The sequence below is a fragment of the Callospermophilus lateralis genome, chromosome 16 (assembly GCF_048772815.1).
Source record: "Callospermophilus lateralis isolate mCalLat2 chromosome 16, mCalLat2.hap1, whole genome shotgun sequence".
NCBI classification, from domain to species: domain Eukaryota; kingdom Metazoa; phylum Chordata; class Mammalia; order Rodentia; family Sciuridae; genus Callospermophilus; species Callospermophilus lateralis.
This window is the reverse complement of record NC_135320.1, coordinates 34,543,829-34,563,509: the sequence shown is the minus strand read 5'-3', so window position 1 is coordinate 34,563,509 and position 19,681 is coordinate 34,543,829. Positions and strand designations below refer to the sequence as shown.

At 33.4% G+C, this 19,681-nt stretch overlaps 1 protein-coding gene across 13 annotated transcripts in view; it reads left to right on the top strand.

Annotated features, from left to right (window-relative positions):
* Positions 1 to 19,681, top strand: part of Stau2 (staufen double-stranded RNA binding protein 2) — a 311,629-nt gene that overhangs the window by 31,073 nt on the left and 260,875 nt on the right. For 9 of the 13 annotated variants that reach the window (XM_076835703.1, XM_076835702.1, XM_076835700.1 and 6 more), the window contains 2 exons: positions 3,636 to 3,766; positions 12,088 to 12,247. In XM_076835703.1, the coding sequence (XP_076691818.1) occupies positions 3,653 to 3,766; positions 12,088 to 12,247 (274 nt within the window). In that variant the 5' untranslated portion in view covers positions 3,636 to 3,652. Of the gene's footprint in view, positions 1 to 3,620; positions 3,767 to 12,087; positions 12,248 to 19,681 lie in introns of all 13 variants that reach the window. The other 4 variants (XM_076835711.1, XM_076835709.1, XM_076835708.1 and 1 more) reach the window with 2 other exon arrangements.

Here is a 19,681-nt window from a genome sequence, read left to right as displayed (position 1 = left end):
TTAATTATGAAGCTTTATCAAAGCAAGATCTTGGGCTAGGGATGTAGTTCAGTGTTAGAGTACTTGCCTAGCATGTGCAAGATATTGGGTTTGATCCCTAGAACTGCAAAAACAAAACAAAGCAAAGTAGGTTCTTAGACCAAAATATCAAACATTAAAATGCTTTGTTGGATTCATGTTAATTTTATGAATACAGAATTAAAATTAGTGGAATATAAGTTGTATAGCATGTTATTAGCACTTCTTTAAAATGATTTAGATCAATTTTTTTTTTTAAATCAAAAAAGGCTCATGTGACTATAAATGTACCATCTTATTCACTTTTTTAGAGGGGGTGGTTTGCTGGGGATTGAACCCAGGGGAACACTTGACTAAATCCCCAGCCTTTTTTATTTTTAGACAGGATCTCCCTAAGTTGTTCAGCTGGACTTAAACTTGTGATGCTTCTACCTCAGCCTCCCTAGTCACTGGGATTAGAAGTGTGCACCACCACACTGGCTTAATCACTTTTTTTTTTTTTTATATTTAGTTTTTAGGTGTAGATGGACACAACACAATGCCTTTTTTTTTTTTTTTTTTATGTGGTGCTGAGGGTCCCGCCTGTGCTAGGCAAGCACTCTACCGCTGAGCCACAATCCCAGCCCTATTAATCACTTTTTAATATATTTAAAACTTGTACAATTAAGCATTTTCATACTATAAAATTTTACATTATGCCAGCTATGCTCTGATATTTTTGCATCAGATGAATATGCAGCATTATTGAATTATGAAAATTGTACATTAGTAGTATAACTATTGTTCCAGTATTAAATGAAATAGGCTGATTTTTACCAGATTTTCAATATTTTCTCATTTTTAGCAAAAAAAAAAAACAACTTTTTTTTCTATTTTTGCTTTTTTGATGTTCAATAAGCCATGCTATTTATTGCACTTGAGTATTTCATATCATAGTAAGCAAGAACTAAAATTGATTATAGCTGCAGGTCACCAAATTTTCCATGATAACCAATTTTCCAAATTGAACACACAATGGATTAAGTAAAATGTGGGTTTTCTCAACTTCTCTTGTCTTTTTCTTTGTACTATTGCCAAAAGAAATAATTGCTAGTTTTTATGGTTTTTTTGGGGGGCAGACACTAAAAATAGTTAATTGTAAATTCAGCTGTCAGCTGTATTGGTTCTACACTTGGTTACTTAGATTTTTCTCTCTTTTTTACCTAGGCCTTATCAGGTATTTATGTAGTTTTCTTGTAGAATAGTTTCTTTTTTAAAAAAACTTTATTTTATTTACTTATTTTTATATGGTGTTGAGTATTAAACCCAGTGCCTCATATGTGCTAGGCAACTGTTCTACTACTGAGCCACAACCCCAGCCCATAAAATAGTTTCTTTCTTTAAAAAAATTTTTTTTAGTTGTAGATGGACAATACCTTCATTTATTTATCTTTATGTGGTGCTGAGGCTCGATCCCAGTGCCTTGCACATGCCAGGCGAGCACTCTACCACTGAGCCACAATCTCAGCCCCAAAATAGTTTCTTAATCATAATGTTCATGATCAAGTCATTGTAGTAAATTATTGGTTTAAGAGTAATTAGGAATTTAAAAGAATACTGTTTTCCACACTAATCTTTGCCATAGAAAATTTGAGGATGAAGTTCTTAAAATCAGTAATTTCTGTTTATTTTATGTATTATCCATACATTGTGCCTATAGTTTATTTAAGTAAACTTGCATGTTTAATAGCTAGGTTTTAGAATTTTTATTGCCATTGATCAATGGGAGATGAAAGGAAAACTGAAAATTAGTTAAATCTGTCTATAAATGAGATGAAGAAAAATATAGGATAAAATAATATAATATTAGAAAAATATTCTGAAGCTATAATAATACCTTATATTTGCAGTATAGTTTAGAAAACCATACTATACTTTTAAAAATCTTAAACTCACAATAAAATTGCGAATTAAGTAGGGTAGCTTTCTTACCTTCATTTTGTAGAAAGAATAGAAAGTTTAGTAACTTTAAGCAAAGTCATTAAGACCTTGAAGGTTAGGGAAGGATTTTTTAAACAAGATATAAAAAGCACAAACTATAAGAGAAATGATTGGTAACTCTTGATAGTCACATTTGTAATCCCACCTACTGGGTAGGCTGAGGTAGGATACCAGGTTTGAGGCTAGCCTGGTAACTTGATGAGATCTTGTCTCAAAAAAAGGGCTGAGGATGTAGTTCAGTGGTGGATCACTTGCATACCATGTATCAGGTCATGAGATCAATCCCTTGTATCATATGCATGAATAAAAAAAAGAACTATAACACATAAGATAATCAGGAAAGAACAGGAGTAGTTCACAGTGATGCATAAAGTAAGACAAAATGTTTAACCTTACTAGTAATCTGGGCATGCAAATAAAAATAATAGTAGGGAAAAATACCCAAGAGACATTAGTGGGATACCATTTGTCAAACATCAAGTAATGGAAAATTAAAGTACCTGGCTGCTATACTCCATATTTTCAAGCTTGAGGATAAATTGTAATTCTTACGCTGCCAGGGGAATTTCATTAGGTACAGTCATTCTGAAAGCTGTTTAGCAGCATTTTCTTGTAAGAGTGAAGAATTAGAAAGCATCCTAAATGTCTCTTAGTAGAGATAGGGATAACCACATTATTGTATGGAAAAATCTATAGCAGTTAGATGTAATGCACTAGATCTATATAGGTTAAAATTGTAAAAACATAATGAAGAGTGAGGAATGTAAATTGTGAAAAATTCTAAGTTTATTATTATTGTTTATGTAAATACAAAACCAAATGTGTCAAAACTGTATTTTCTCATGAATATACATGTATGTCCATAAATATATTTTGAAATATCCTACAGGAGTATATTCTAAATTTATGTATTAATAGTCTCTGGAAAAGATAAAAGGAACTTAGTTGAAGTACTGTTTTTTAATAGAAGAGATTCATAACTATAATGTGAAATAATCAAGATTTAAGGTAAATGTGGAAAATGTTACCGATTTCAGTTCTGACTGTTCGGTAGTGGGCATTTGTTAAATTATTTTTTCTACTTTTAACTTTCAAAATTTCCTAAAAAAAAAAAGAAAGAAAAGAAAGTTTAATTTGCTGAGGGTTCCCAAATATAGTTGGAAGAACAAGTACTTACTTTTAGAACTTGATTCCCAAGTCTATAATCTTTTCTACTACTGTGCTGCCTCCAAATGAGAAGGAAAAAAATAAAAAATGTAGGCTAGACAAGGTGGACAGAATAAGCTTTTTAGTAATAAGTAGTCAAGAATTTACTTGATTATGATAAAATTTCTTGAGAATAAAGGAAATTTATAATATAAATTGAAAGTTATAATCTTATTTAAAAATCTATGCTGTTGTTACATATGTATAAAGAAGTATTTAAGAAAAAGGTACTTTATTGTTTAAAATGTGATATATACTTCTGTTGCATGTAATGGAAGACATTTTAGACGATTTGATTTTTGAAATACAAAATTCATGAAAATAATTTATTCATGTATACAATCTAATTTTAGTCCAAAAAGTGAAAACTAGTTTTCTTCCATTTTGTAAAGTCATTCTTGACAAAAACTTTATAGCCTTTTTATTTACAGCTTCTCTCCAAGATAAAATGGCAAACCCCAAAGAGAAAACTCCAATGTGTCTGGTAAATGAGTTGGCCCGTTTCAATAGCATCCAACCCCAGTATAAACTTCTGAGTGAAAGCGGGCCTGCTCATTCGAAGGTAAGGTTATGAAGAGAGGTGGTCAGACATGCTTATCAAATTAGCAGACTTACCATCTCAGGTGTTAATTGTACATTATTTTGGAGTGTGGGGTGGTAGATGACCTGGAGGCTCTTTGTTTTGTATCAATATTTTGAAATGTAAACAATTTTGTTGCTTATTATGACTTGTAAAATGCTTTCAGATACAGTACCTCACAAAAACCTTATCAAAAACACAAGAAATACAGGTTTTTAAAATTTCTGCTTTGTAAATTGGGAAACTCAGGCACAGAAAAGTGACTTGCTTTATAGTTCAGAATTGACAGTACTAGCACTTAATTATGTTTGTTGGCTCCAAGTACAGTACTCTTTCCATTAAATCACAGCTGCTAGAGTATAATGGAGACAGAGCAGATCATGCAATGGTTAACTATTGATACATCTTCTCCAGTGTGATGTTTAGTTTTAAGATTCATCATTTATGAAAGTTGTGTATTCCAGCATTATCATCTGTGTATTGTTATAATATTATTCTTTTAGATGGAAAAGCAATTTGTATATAGCTACATACACGTTTACATATATACATGTTGTAAAGAAGTCTACAATTAGTATATTTGATGTCTGTTCATCTGTGAAAAATCTCAATTGTGCCTAATTTTCCTTGGCACATTTTAAGTATTGGATATTATGGTAATTATACATTTTTATATGCAATGTAGAAACAGTTGATTCTGTAAGAGTTGATTGATCTTCATAAAGCCTTTGGCTATTGGATTAATTGTTTTCTATCATCTCCCTTAAAGTAAGGAAAATAAAATGAAATTAAAATCTGTCATTGTTGCTCCCTGGTAGAGACTTTTCTGAAGGACTCATAGGCAACTATTTAAGTTTTTCATATTATCTCTTATTCTTGTATTGGCAGAGAAAATAGTTTGGCTAGGCTTTACTTGTTCATCTATGTATCCTGACTCTCTTTTATATACTTTGTGCTCTTAATCATGTTGAACTGTTTGCATTTCTCAGAATATTTCATGTTATTTTCACATTTCTGTGCTCTGCCTAAGTTAGATTTCTCTCTACCTTTAAGATCTTTTTGCTTTTATTGAACACCAAGCTTACTGTCTTGTATTCCAAACTTCTGTTAAACCTCTAATCTTCCCACTGGCCTCCAGCAGGACCTGAAGTTGTAGTGATTACCGTATTGTGACAGTAGTATATGTTGTGTATTACTTTTGTTCTTAACCCTCTGCTTATTTAGGGTTGTATATTTACTATTCCTTATGTCCCTTGCCCACATGTCCTTCTCAACTCCTTATTACCAATTCTAGGTATTCTTCCTTGAGGTAATTCCGAGTTTTGGTGTCATGTAATCAGAAATGCCCCACTTCCATTCATGATAGTAATTTATTGATCTCTGGGTTATTCATCACATTTCTCATGGCTCCCTTTCACTTTCTGCAATTTTCCTTCCATTTAAATTATTAGTGATTTTTAATTTTTTTTGTACTGAGGATTGAACCCAGGGGAGTTTACCGTTGAGCTACATCCCCAGTCCTTTTTATTTTTTATTTTGAGACAGAGTCTTGCTAAGTCACTGAGGGTCTCACCAAGTTGTTGAGGGTCGCTTTGAACTTGTAGCCTTTCTGCCTCAGCTTCCTGAGTCACTGGGATTACAGGTGTGTACTCCCATATCTGGCTAATTTTTAGTGATTTTGACATCTAACTAGATAATTGTTCCAGCATACTGACCTTTCAGTTCCTGGAACTTTCCATTTATCTTGTTTTCTACTTTCCTTCAGCTACTCATTTCTGTAATTTCACTCTTGACCTTGTCACTACCAGTGACCCCCAAATCCTCCATAATTTTGGTTTCCGGAACTCATCTCTTGCTGACATGAACCTCATAACTTTCTACATCATTAAACAATGATGTAATTTGATTTGTAATTTGATTTCAACAGTCCTTCCATATGACCAATCTATTGATTCTACCAGCTTTTTACTGTTCCTCACTTCCATTGTTTCTTTTTGTAGTTGTAGATGGACAGAATGCCTTTATTTTATTTATTTTTTTATGGTGCTAAGGATTGAACCCAGTACCTCACATGTGCTAGACAAGCACTCTGCCACTAAGCTATAGCCCCAGCCCCACTTCCCTTATTTCTTAGTTAGGTCCTTGCTCAACTTAAAATTCTGAATGATTTGTATATAAATGTCCTTAGCTGTCTTGTCTGTCTTGTTGACGGGTACTTGCTGGGCAGAATCCCAACCTCAAATCTGAACTTTGCCTTCTTTTCTGAATAATGGAAGAATGGCCTGTAGAAGCCAAGCCTTCCATTTGTGTACTAGACCACAAGCCCATTACTCCAGGTTCACTTCCCCTGCCCTTTTCTCTTGACCCCTGCTTGCTTTTGTGCTGTCAATTTCCCCTGCTAGTGAATCATTCCCATTGGCATACAGATAGCCTATTCATTTGTTTCAATCTTAAAAAGATCTCCTGGCTCCACTTCCTCCTCCATTTATAACCTAATTCTCCTGTTCTTTATAGCAAAACTCCTAAAAGGAGTTGTCCACATTAGTTGTTTTGAATTCCTCTGTAGGCATGATTTTGTTCCCACCATTCCCACTGTTTAAAACTGGTCTAATGAAGGTCACCAGTAATATCCTCTTTAAATTTCTCAACAATTGTCAGTCCTGTGCTACTTGATCTGTTGCCTATATTTGATATAGGTGAAATATATTTAATTCCTTATTGAGATGTTTCTTTTGTTAGCTTCCAAGACACTGTGCTGTTTTTTCCTATTGTCTAACTGGCCACACTTTAAAAATTTCCTTTGATTCCCCCCACCCCTCTGTCTCTTAGACCTTTTAATGTTGTGGAATCCCAGAGTTCAGATCTTGGACCTCTTCTTACTCCCTTGACTGGACTCCCTTGATGATTTCATACAGTCTTATAACTTTAAATAACATCTACATGCTATCAGTATTCAAATTTATGTCTTCAGCCAGAGCTCTCCCCTGCACTCTAGAATTGCATATATAATTGCCTATTAATCATTGCTACTTGAGTGTCTAATAAGTCAAGCTGAGTATATCTGGAACTGAATTCCTAGTCTCTGTCACACATGTTCTCTTTTTCTCAGTAACACTTAACCACTTCAGATATTTTATTGTTTTGTCTTCCCCAATTATAAACTGTATGAGGGCAGAGCTTTAATTTTGATTGCTTACTGCTGTGTTCTCACTGCCTGTAATGGTGCATATAGAAGACAGTAAGTAGTTATTGAATGAGTGAATGAATACAATGAATGAAAAACTAAATTCAAGGTGTGGATAACAATAGTCAGCTTTTCTGAAAAGCAAAAAACAAAAAGGAACTAAAGATTCTTTTTTTCTGTAACTTTGAAAAGAGTGGAATTTCCAGTGTATTGTTGTTTATTTCAAAATAGTTTTCCCTTGTTAAAGTTTTCTGACATTGCTCTGAAGCTCAAAAGTGAAAACATTATAAAGTGGAAAAGTAATTTATATGTGTTCATGAACAATAGAAATCTGTGAAATAGGATGTTAGAAGAATTCAGCATGTACATTAAAGAATAAGATTGATGTATTTCTTTTCAAAGGAATAGTCACTATTTAATATTTGCTTTGATGATCTTGGCCTAAATCTTGTTATAGTCTAGAGAAAAGACGCATTTGTAAGCATTCATTGAAAGAGTTCTGACTCTCAAAGAGTTCTGTGAACTCACATTTTGTCTGAGGAGCACTATTTATCCTTATAGTGAGTTCATTTCAGCAGAAGTAGAAACACTGTGGTGTTGAAACACCACTGACTGTGGTATTTTAGCTAAAATAATTAGAATTAGCTCTATTCCTCCTGAAGGCTCATGCATATTTAGGTTTTAGTCCAGAGCTTTGATGGTATTACCCCAAGAGAAATGAGCTGGATTGTTCTTTTACTGTCCCCCGTTTCTACCCTCTGTGTGTGGTAAAGGAAGACTAGGCTACCTTGCAAAATTCTGGAGGAATCTGATTTTCCTACAATTTTTTAGGAATATACTGAAATTTTTTGAGCAGCTTATAAACTTTATAGTTCACTGCCAAGACTTCAAAGTTTGAACAGAATGTTTTCTCCCCAGTACTGGGGATTAACCAAGGGGCGTTCTACTACTGAGCGACATCCCAGTCCTTTTTATTTTTTGAGACAGGGTCTTTCTTGCTAAGTTGTACAGGTTGGCCTCGAACTTGTGATCTTCCTGCGTTATCCTCCTGAGTCTCTGGCATTTCAGATGTACACCACTGTGCCTGGTGGCTGAACAGAATTGTGGTGAAAGTGGATTGTGGTATGTGTGTGTGTGTGTGTGTGTGTGTGTGTGTGTAGGGGGAGTGGGTCTTGTAGACTTTTTATTTCTAGGCAGTCTCAGGATTCCTTTTGGGTTTTTCTAAGACTTGAGAATCTTCTTTTTGCTAATCTATGCCTATTGCTTCAGTTGCCTTTTGTCATAGACCACTCCTTTTGGCTGTAGCTCTTTTTTTTTTTTTTTTGGTGGGGGGTTGTGGTGGTAGAGATTGAACCCAGGAACTTGCACATGCTAGGCAAGTGCTCTACCACTGAGTCACATCCCCAGTTCCTTATATCTCTTTTTTAAAAATAGTGTGTACTACAATAATTGGCATATTCTTAAATGAAAGATAGTTATAAATTTAAGCAATATTAATGGGATCCATTTTGTGGAAAACAAAGTCATTTACATTCATGCATGTCAAGTACCATGATTTGGGTGCCACCTAATTTACTGCCTGGTTAAGGACTCTTTTCCTGGCTTACAGATTCTTTCTTCTTGCTGCATCCACACATAATGGAGAAAGAGAGATTTGGATTTCTTTCTTTTTTGCAAACTAATCTTGTCACGGAGACCCATCCTCTTGACCTTATCTAAACATAATTATCTCCAAAGATCTCACTTCCCAAATATTATCTTATTGAATATTAGGACTTTAACATGAATTTTGGGGTATACAGTCTATAATAGACTATATTCCTTGTTGTGTGTGGTTAACTGAAATCTGTTCTGTTACCTCCGTAGATAATCAGTCGCCTGACAGATTTCTTGAATCTCTGGATCCAATAGGAAAAGATAATCAAAGAAGCTGTTAAGGTTTTACCTGGAATTGTTGGGATAATAATGGACAGATTATCCTGGAGTATAAACTGATGGGGGAATGTGGCATGGAGGAGATGATGTTTTATTTGACTTTTTCCTCCTAAGTTAGTAGAAATATGTAGTGGGCAGTTAAATTTATGTGATTATTACTTATAAAGAGGTCATGTTTGGAGAGATGCAGAATATATTTTTTTTCCCCACAGTACTGGGGCTTGAACCCAACAGTGCTTTATCATTGAGGTACATTTCTAGCCCTTTTATTTTTTATTTTGAGACAGGTCTTACTAAGTTGCTAAGTGACCTCAATTTTGCAATGCCCCTGTGTCAGTCTCCAGAGTTGCTGGGATTATATGCCTGTGCCACCACACTTGGCCAGAATAAATTTAACATGCTTTCCTGATACCATCAGGAATTTTAAGGTCTAATATTTACATACTTATTTCTGTTTTTAATTATGAGATATATATTATATATATCTAATGTAAAACCTTTAAACTTTCTTCATTAAATTTCAAAATTTGAAATAAAAAGAGCTCATTGAAAAATAATTTTGGGGCTGGAGATGTGGCTCAAGTGGTGGCACGCTCGCCTAGCATGAGTGAGGCACTGGGTTCGATTCTCAGCACCATATGAAAATAAAATAGAGATGTTGTGTCCACCTAAAATTAAAAAGTAAATATTCAAAAAAAAGAAAAATAATTTTAAAATCAGGTAAATGTATTAAATATATATTTTAAGTATAAATTTTAAACTGTATCAGAATATATGAAAATTTAATCATTTTTAACAGATGTGTATATATTTTGAATTACAAATGGTGATTTTTCAATTGTTTTGAAAAACAGAATACTAAAAGAATAGTACAAGCTGGGTGCAATGGCACATGCCTATAATCCCAGTGGCTTGGGAGGCCAAGGCAGGAGGATCAAGAGTTCAAAGCCTGCCTCAGCAAAAGCAAGGCACTGAGCAACTCAGTGAGATTCTGTCTCTAAATAAAATACAAAATAGTGCTGGGGATGTGGCTCAGTGGTTGAGTGCCCCTGAGTTCAATCCCCAGTATCCCCCACCTCACAAAAAAAAAAAAAAAAAAAAAAAAAAGAAAAAGAATAGTACAATAAGACTTATGTATCTTTCACTTTTACTAATCAGTATATTTGTCATATTACTTCATTTCCTGGTTCTTCTGTATAGATCTTTATTTTTCCTATACAATTTGACAGTAAATTTCTGCCATCATGAAACTTCCCTTTAAAAAAAAAACAATACTTGTACATTTCTTTCTTAATTTAAGACTAAAGATATTTTTCTGCATAACCATCCTCTATCACTCATGAACCAACATTTACTAGTCATGTTGTGTAATAGTCTGTGTTAGTCTGTTTGCTGCTGCTATAATAGAAATCCAGAGACTGGGTAATTTTTATAAAGAAAAGAAGTTCCTTTGGCTCATAGTTCTAGAGGCAGGGAAGCTGAAATTAAGAGGCTGCATTCTTTGAGCGCCTTCTTGCTTCATTATTCCCTGGTAGGAGGCTAAATGGCAAGAGAGTGCCAATGGGGCCTGCATTTCTTTTCTAACAAACCTACTCTTCCTGTAAGAACCCATTTCTGTGGTAATAAATAATCCTTTCATGAGGGCAAACCCTTTGTGATCTAATCTTCTCTTAAAGGCTCTGCCTCTTTTAACATTTGGAGATTAAATTTTCAACACATAAACTTGGGAAGCACACATTTAAACTACAGCATCTTTCATAGTCGAATTTCTCCAGCTGTCCTCTATATGTCCTTTTTTTCCCTCCTCTTTAAAATTCCCACTACAAATCTATTCAAGGATCTTGCATTGTATTTTATCATGTCTTTCATGTCTCTTAAGTGTCCTTTAATTGATAACTGCCCCCGCCCCCCACCCCTTTTCTTTTTCTTTTACAACATTTTTGGAGTCTAGGCCAGTTGTCTTATTGGCTATCCCATAATCTAGATCTGATGGTTTCATTAAGATTAGATTTGTCGGCCAAGAAGAGTATGTAATTGTTGATGTGTATTTCTCATCGGATTTTATCAGGAGGCACATGATGTCAATTTGTATGATTATTGATGTTAACTTTAATAACTTGGTTAAGATATTTTCTACATGATCTTGCTGCAAAGATACATTTTATTTTTGTAATATAAATACTTTTGCATTAACACTGCAAAGTAATAAGCAGTCTGTGAGTTCAAACTGATTTTGTATGTATTGTTTAACTCGATCCTAAATTTTAAAGGTGAACAGTATGGTTTTGAGCTCATATGGAAATAATGGTGTGAATGGAATGTGGAATGTAGAAGGGAAAGAATGTATGTGAAATAAGAATAGACAGTAGAACTTTTGTGTCAAGCTAAAATGATAACAATTGAATTTTTTTTTTTTTTGGAGACAGGGTCTTGCTATGTTGCCCAGGCTGGTCTCAAACTCAAACCATCCTCCTGTTTCAGCCACCACTCCTAGCTTTGGTTGAAGGTTTTTAACCTGGTGTTGGTTGAAATAATACAATTGGGTTTGAATTTCAGAAAGGTAGTTTTAGCAGCAGTTTGAAAATTATTGTCTAAGCTACAGATGATGAAAGGCTGGATCTAGTGAGGTGTCATTGGCAGAAAGAAGAGGAAGATTTGAGAAATATTCATGAGGTTAAAATGGACAGAATATGCTGACTGGTTAAATGTTCATTGTGGGGATTGAATTTCTTGGTGGTGAAGTATTTATAGGGCTGCCTAATTTATTGACTACGTTGTGCTAAGGATAACATTTAAGTTATTACTTTTTAATAAATCCCTTATAGTGACAGGACCTTTTGGCTTCTATGACAGTTTCTTTTATTTGTACTTCTTGTACTTTTCTGGGGACTATTTGAGACATTAATAATATGATTCTATTTAGGGAAGGGTTTGCTATCTGATTTTTTCTACTCAAAATGTACACTTTTAGAGCTGCTGTTAACCTTTGAGCTACATTAAAACAATTTGATACAACCTCTTAAAATTATTTTACTAGATAAAATAAGATTTTTGTTGCATTGATCCCTGAGGTCACTTATACCACTAAAATTCTGATTCTGTGGTATGTATGTTTCACTCAGACAACCCATTTTATTTCCTGAAAAAATTTTCATGTTTTCTTTGTCTGTTTATATTTTCTAAGATGTTCTCAGTACAGCTGAGTCTTGGGGAGCAGACATGGGAATCCGAAGGGAGCAGTATAAAGAAGGCCCAACAAGCTGTTGCTAATAAAGCTTTGACTGAATCTACACTTCCCAAACCAGTACAGAAACCTCCCAAAAGTAATGTTAATAACAACCCAGGTATGGTACTCACTTGTTTTCTTCTGTTGTGTCATGTGGCATATATGGTGTTCTCTGTTTTTTTTTTTTTTAATATAGGAGGCTTGTTGCACATATTAATAGTAGTGTGTATGCACAGTACAGCTGAATAATAACTGAAGGTGAGAAGATGAGGAAAATGATTACAGTTATTCTAAAAATTTGCTTTAGTGGATACTCTTAAGGTACCTTATTTATGTTTTCAATGTTGGTGAAAATATTTGCATGCAAAGTCTAGAAAATTTGAGTGTTTTTCTAAAATGAGAATAGAAATGATCAGTTTCTCTTTTCAAATGTATGATATGCATTTTTAACAATGAAGTTATTCTTTATTTTAGTTTAATACAATTATAAAATTAATCGTGAGCATCTTGTGAAATACTTTGTTGATGTAAAATTTTAGAAATGGTTGTTATTCAGTTTTTAACATTATATGATGTTTATTCAGAAACCCATAAATCTCAAAACCACTTGTGTATAAAATGCTGAGTAAATGACCATTCTAGTTTTAAGATCCCAAGGATAATTTTAAAAAGTTGTTTTGATTGTGTAAATACCAACAGCATTATGTGTCCACTTATTTTTGGGAAGAGGCAAATCTGTATTGAACATCGTGCATCAAGTTAATAAAATTCCTATAAGTTTAGTATCATTTGTATATCCATTTATATCATTCATTTGTTAACTTATTAATATAAGTTCTTATCTTCTGATCAATATTAATATTACCTTAAGCATTTTTGTGATGGAGTAAAAAACAAAAATGACATTTAGCCTGCCAGTGATGACTCTCTACTTTATTTTAATTATAATCTCCAAGCTTGTACTCATAATTAAATCACATAGACACTATTTCTTTCACATGCAGACTTATTCCTACCTAGTGCAGGTAGGAATAAGTCTGCTGTTTCAAGGACTGCTCTATCCAGAGTTCCCATGGCTGTCCTCTTACTAGACCTTTTGCTCCTGTTCAGTTGTTTATAGTTTTTATTAATGGCAATTAATTTACACAAGCCAAAGTATTACTATAATAAAGAAGAAACCTATTGTGTTCAATTTGAAGTCGACAAATGACTGTCTACTTTTTTAATTTTTAAAGATGTCTTCAAGGCTGAGAAAGGAGAAGGCCAGCCTCAGTAACCCTAAGAAACTTAGTGAGACTCTGTTTCTAAATAAATAAATAAATATTGATATTGCCAGGGATATTGCTCAGTGGTGAAGCACCCTGGGTTCAAGCCTCAGTACCATAAATAAATAAATAATCATCAATCAACAATAAATGTATTATCATTAATTGTAGTCACCTTGATGGTCCATAGATCTCTCAAATTTATTTCTTCTAATTGTAAGTATGTATTAACCAATACCTTCCCAAACTCTGTTTGATCTATCCTAATTACCCCAAACTCTGGTGATCACTCTTAATTCTAATTTTCTGAGATGCACTTTTTTAGAGTCTACATACAAGTAAGATCATGTGGTACTTATCCATCAATATTGTCACAAATGATAAGATTTGGCTTTTATCTTCTTGTTACATAGCTGAATAGTATTCTACTGTGTATATATACATATTTTCTTCACTTGTTCAGAGATTGACAGACTCTTAGGATAATGCTTTGTCACAGTTAATGTGAGAAGTGCTGCAATAAACATTTTTTGATATGTCAAAAAAAAAAAAAAGATGTCTTCAAATTACTGGTTGGTCATTAGTACCATACTATTACCACTCTTTATTAAGCACTTGCTTTTCATATCTAAAAGGTATAAAATATTATCCTTTTCTGTGAATATCTTATAGTCTCATACCTAAATGCATAACTTGATGGTAGTTGTTTTAGTCAGCTTTTTTACTGTTGTAACCAAAAGACCTGACAAGAACAATTAGAGGACGAAAACTGTATTTGGGGGCTGAAGGCTTCAGAGGTCTAAGTCCATAGATGACTGACTCCATTCTTTGGGGGGCCAAGGTGAGGCAGAATATCATGGTGGAATATGATATTCCATCACAGTGGATTATCATGTGGCAGAGGAAAGTGACTCAGGACATGGCACCAAAAGCAGGGGCGGGGGATCCTCTTGTCATAGACAAAATATATACCCCCAAAGGTATGCCCCCAATGACCCACCTCTTCCAGTCCTCCAGCCACACATTTCCTGCCTATAGTTACCATCCAGTTAATCCCCGTCAGGGGATTTCACATCTGAGCTTTCTTGCATTGCTTCAGACATGAGTTTTTTGGGGACATATCATATCTAAACCATAACATTGGTGATTAAGTGCCATGTGAATAGTAATGGCAGTCAATATTGTAGGGAATGATAAACATGGACTGAAATAAGATATGGGTCTTGAATAAAGTAGCCATGTTGAGAAGGAGAGGAAAGAATATTCTAGACTGAGAAAATGAAGAAAGGCAGGAGTCTGGACAATGGTTTGGTTAAAAAAAAAAAAACAAACGTTTTTTTTCTTTCTGGTAGCTAGTTTTTAATTAGAGTGAGTTGACAAGTGACTAGTAAGAAAAAAGATTGGAGGTGTAGATAGGGAGTGGATTGTGATGGACTCGAATACCAGCTTTTCAAGATTGAATTTTCTCTGTAGTTTGGGGGAATTAATGTTTATGAGAAAGTGGATGATGGATTTAAAAAGAGCATTTTAAGACATTCAGTTTGACATGTGAATGGAAGGTGGAAGGTAGTAAAATCAAGGTGATCAGTTAGGAAATCATTGCCATAGTTTAATGGGTGGAGAGAGAGAAACTCATATACATTGAGTCCAATATGCCCCCACTCTGGAAGGGTGCTGGGAGTAGCACTTTGAATAGAACAGAATGAACTGTTCAAGGCACATAATGTAAAGCAGGAGTAGTTGTGTATTGAGCTGTGAGTGAAGTCGACATTTAGAGGATTATAGCAGGAAGTAACCTACCAAGAGTCAGAGAAGCAAACAAGAGAGTCTGAAAGCCCATTGGAGATGTTTCCATTGTTGAATATCATAGTAAACTGAGAAAAGGAATAGATTATTTTGGATAAACTTCTAAAATAAAGTATACAGTCACATACAGGTAAGTGTACAGGTTACATTTGTAAAGCCTGATGAAGTTTTATACTGTGAACATCTCACTACAGGCTTTACTAGCTCCCAGATAAGAAGCCACCTTTAGTGCATTAAACAACTCCAAAGGAAGCCGTTCTTCTGATACCTGTCAGATTAGTTGTTCCTGCTTATTGGAAGCATACACTCGAGTCTTCTGTGATAACTTGTTTTTCATCATTTGTATTTGTGAGATTCATTCGTATTGTGTTTAACAGTGTAGTATTTTATTGATATATAGTATTCCTTTGTATGAATATGCCATAATTTACTTATTCATTGTACTTTCGATAGTTATTTGAATTATTTCCAATTGGAGCTATTAGAAATAATAGCCATGAACATCCCACGCTGCCATGAACATTCTTTTTTCTTTTTCTTTCCTTTTTAAAGAATTTAACCTTTATTTTTTATGTGGTGCTGAGAGTCGAACCCAGTACCTCACCCGTGCTAGGCAAGCACTCTACCACTGAGCTACAATTCCAGCCCCATGAATATTGTTATACATTTTTGTTGAGGATGTATGTATTTGGAATTGTTGTATTCCAATAGGTTATGCACGTGTTCAGTATTAATAAATAATGTTAAACACTATCAATTTATTTTCTACCAGCAGTATTGGAGAGTTTTCTGCATTCTTATGAATAGTTTGATATCTTTAGGTTTCAAAAAATTTTGGCTATTATGCTAGGGGATTTAATAGTAATTCACTGTGGTTTTAATTTGAATTTTCATAGTAACTAGTGAAGATGCCTAATGAAACACCATGTACTTGTTGATGGTGTCTGTGGTGTTTGGATAGTCTCTGTTTAAAGTGCCAGTTGGAATAATTTTTTCCCATTAAAAAATAACTGCATTATCTTTTAAAATTTTTTTCTATTTTTTTGATTTGGATTCATATCCTTTGTCTATATCTATATATCTATATATCTATATATCTATATATCTATATATCTATACATATATATATAATCAGACACTTTCCATTGAATTGTATGGTACATAATGAAGACCAATTTTGTAGTCTTTTCTTTTATGGTTAGTGCCTTTTTTGGTATACTTCTTGTCTCCCATAAGGTTATGAAGATAACATCACTTTATTTTTAGGAACTATCATTTTGTCTTTCTAATTCAGTCTACAATCTGTCAGGAATCAAGTTTTATGTGAGATGTTAGGTAGAGCTTGGGATTTTTCTTTTTCTTTTCAATATACAGGCATTCAGTTAATCCAGCACTGCTTACTGAAAATATAGTCCATCGCCCTATGTGATAGTTATCATTATGTAACTGGGTCCACTTCTCTCACACTGAAAACAAGAGTGCTTAGCATTCCCTGGGGGCATCTTGTAATTTGAAGTGGTACTGTGGATATTTTTCTGTGTAAGCATTCCTGGGGAGGTAAAGAAGATATGCATTTGGGTGGGGGGCTTAATCTGTATGAAGGAAGTAGGGAGACTGTGCCTTGAGAGGTGAAGCCTTTTCAATATAGTTTGAGCTTTCTGCTTTTCATTTACTTTTCTTTCATAAAGACCAGTTTTTAACATTGCTGTAAAAAAATACTATAGTTGTATTTTCAAATGAAAAATTGGTATTATCCACTTAATCTCACATGAACACAATACTCTTCCAATTATTTTAAAATCCAATTCATGGTGTGTGTCCCACCCATGCATTCTTATTATTTCACTGGTGATTCCCCCCCCCCCCCCCCCCCCCCGCCCAATATCCCCACCAACTGGTGATTTTCAAACACATTAGATTTCTTATTTATTGCCTTACTTAAAGATGAGGTGTTTTAAGCTTTTTCTGCCTCCATTTGAATTTTATCCTATTTGTGATTTGCAAAATAGAATTCAAGGTGACATAAATCTTGAATGATTAACATGTCAATTATTAACACAATCTTCATGAAATTTAAAATGTAATTTTTAAAGGAAACTTTGGAAAACTGTCAGGCTGTTTCTAATAAAGTTAATATAAACCCACTCTGTGACCTAGCAGATCAACTGTTAGGTTGTTATCCTTGGGAACTGAAAAAGACTTATGCAAAAATGTTCAAGATAGCTTTATACATAATAGCCTCTAACTGGAAACAAATAGATATTTATTTAACGTATGTACGCGTTTTGCTAAATGACCTATGTTGGTGCTTAAGATAGGTTGACATAATTTTATATTTAAGTTTTTTTTTATTATGGAATTTTAAAAACTTACAAAAGTAGAGAAAACAAGATGTGAATGTCCCCTGTACCAATTACTAGGTTCAACAATTATCAATTCATGGCAGCCAATCTTACTTCTCATCTCTTTCCTCCCTGGGCTGTTTGAAGCAAATTTCAGCCATATTACTTCATCCTAAATACTTTTTAATTTGTTTTTTTTTTTTTTGATACTGTTGGGGATTAGAACCCAGGGCCTTGTGCATGCAAGGCAAGCACTCTACCAACTCAGCTACATCCCTGGCCTTAAGATAGGAACTCTTAAAAATTATTAACATCATTATCAAGGAAGCAAAACAACATTTTTTTAACATTAAAGTCCAGAGTTCAGATTTCCATATAGTCTCATTTTTTAAATAATTGGCTTATTTAAATGAAGATTGAAACAAGGTTCATTTATTGCATTTAGTCTATGATGTCTCTTTAGTCTTTTTTTTTTTGGTGATACTGAAGCTTGAACTCAGGGGTGCCCTACCTCACCGAATTCTTGTATTTCCTGTAAATGAATGACTTAAGAGACTATGTAGATTCAGTTTTTTTTTTTTTTTTTTTTTTTTTTTGCCAAGACTGCTTTATAGGTAATTTTGTCTATAAGTATTGCATTACCTCAGAAGACAATTTCTTGTGGTCTCCTATTTTGTGATTTTTAAGGTTGATCAGGTGATTCTTTTATTGTTAGCCAGGTTCATCCATTATCCAGTTTCCCATTAACATTTGATCTAATTGTTGTAGCAGCCTGCTCATTGCTTAGAAGATCCATTATTTTATCTGGAGATGAAAACTGGTGATTTTGGTGGGACTCACTCCTTCTACATTTATAAGCTGGAATTCTTTTAGCTAATAGATAAAGAGATTTTCCTTCATCATATGCTTGTTCTGAGTATAGTTTATTCAGTAGAGGCAAATAAATCCTTGAGTCGTTCCCTTTATATTTCTAAGTATTATGAACAGATCCGGAACCAATGATTTCTCTAAAGTTTTTTTTTTTAAATTGGGAAGTGTTATAAACTAAACAAATGATATTGGCTGTCTTCATTGTTAGTGGATTGATTTTAGTCCTCTTAAGTGGATAGAGCTATAAATCATGGTTTCTAACATAAATGTAATTACTTTTTTCATTGTTTTATATCTATTTATAGATATATGATAATTTCCTGATTTTTTTGCATGTTTCTTTTTCTCTAGAAATATAATATTTTACCATCATTTAAAGTCATTTGAAATAATTACTCTTTGTACAACTAAGGCCACCAATTTGATTTTACTATTAGCTTAATTGCATTGTTTTCTTTTTTTTAAAGAGGTTTTTGCTCCCCATTATGATTTAATTTTGTTTGAATTAAATAACAGTATATTACTAGTTAAAAATCATTTTATTGGCAGTATGATTATTGAAGACAGTTTGAAACTTCTTTGATTTTCTTTTTTCTATAAGGTGGATCTCATTATTTATTTTATAGTATTTGAAGTCTTTTTACAAATTTTCTCTGTTTAATTCATCAACTCAATTTACAGCTTGATTCAGTTTCATTTTTCTTTTGATTTTAGGGATTGCTTCCTCCCCACTTTGATGGAATTTTTAAATAATTTTATTTTTATAAAGTCTATAAATAGTATACATTCAAAGAAATCCAGTTTTTATTCTTCCCCTTTTCTGTTGTGCCTTCTCTTTATATAAGTATGTATTTTTTCTTTGAGCTTTGACTTTATCCCTTTAAAAAATAAGCAAATATATATTTGTATTTTCATCTTTCTTCGATAACAGATAATATATACTAATTGGTACTGTGCTTATTTTCATTTAACAGTATATTCTGTTCTTCTAAAGTATAAACTCCAAGGTATATTGTTAAATTAAAATTAAAAAAAAAAGCAAATGCAAAGGTTCAGATACTTTTTATAGCTGCTTAGTATTTTATGCTATGGATGTTTATGTAAATGATGCCATTTGATGGGTTTTTAAGGCTGTTTCTAGTTTTTTGCATTGATAGCACTACTTGTACGTATCTTTTTGTATTTCCTAGGAATAGAAGACATTTTAGTTCTAGGAAATGTCATCCACAGAGCATCACTTATATTTACTTTGTCTTGTTGGTTATAGAA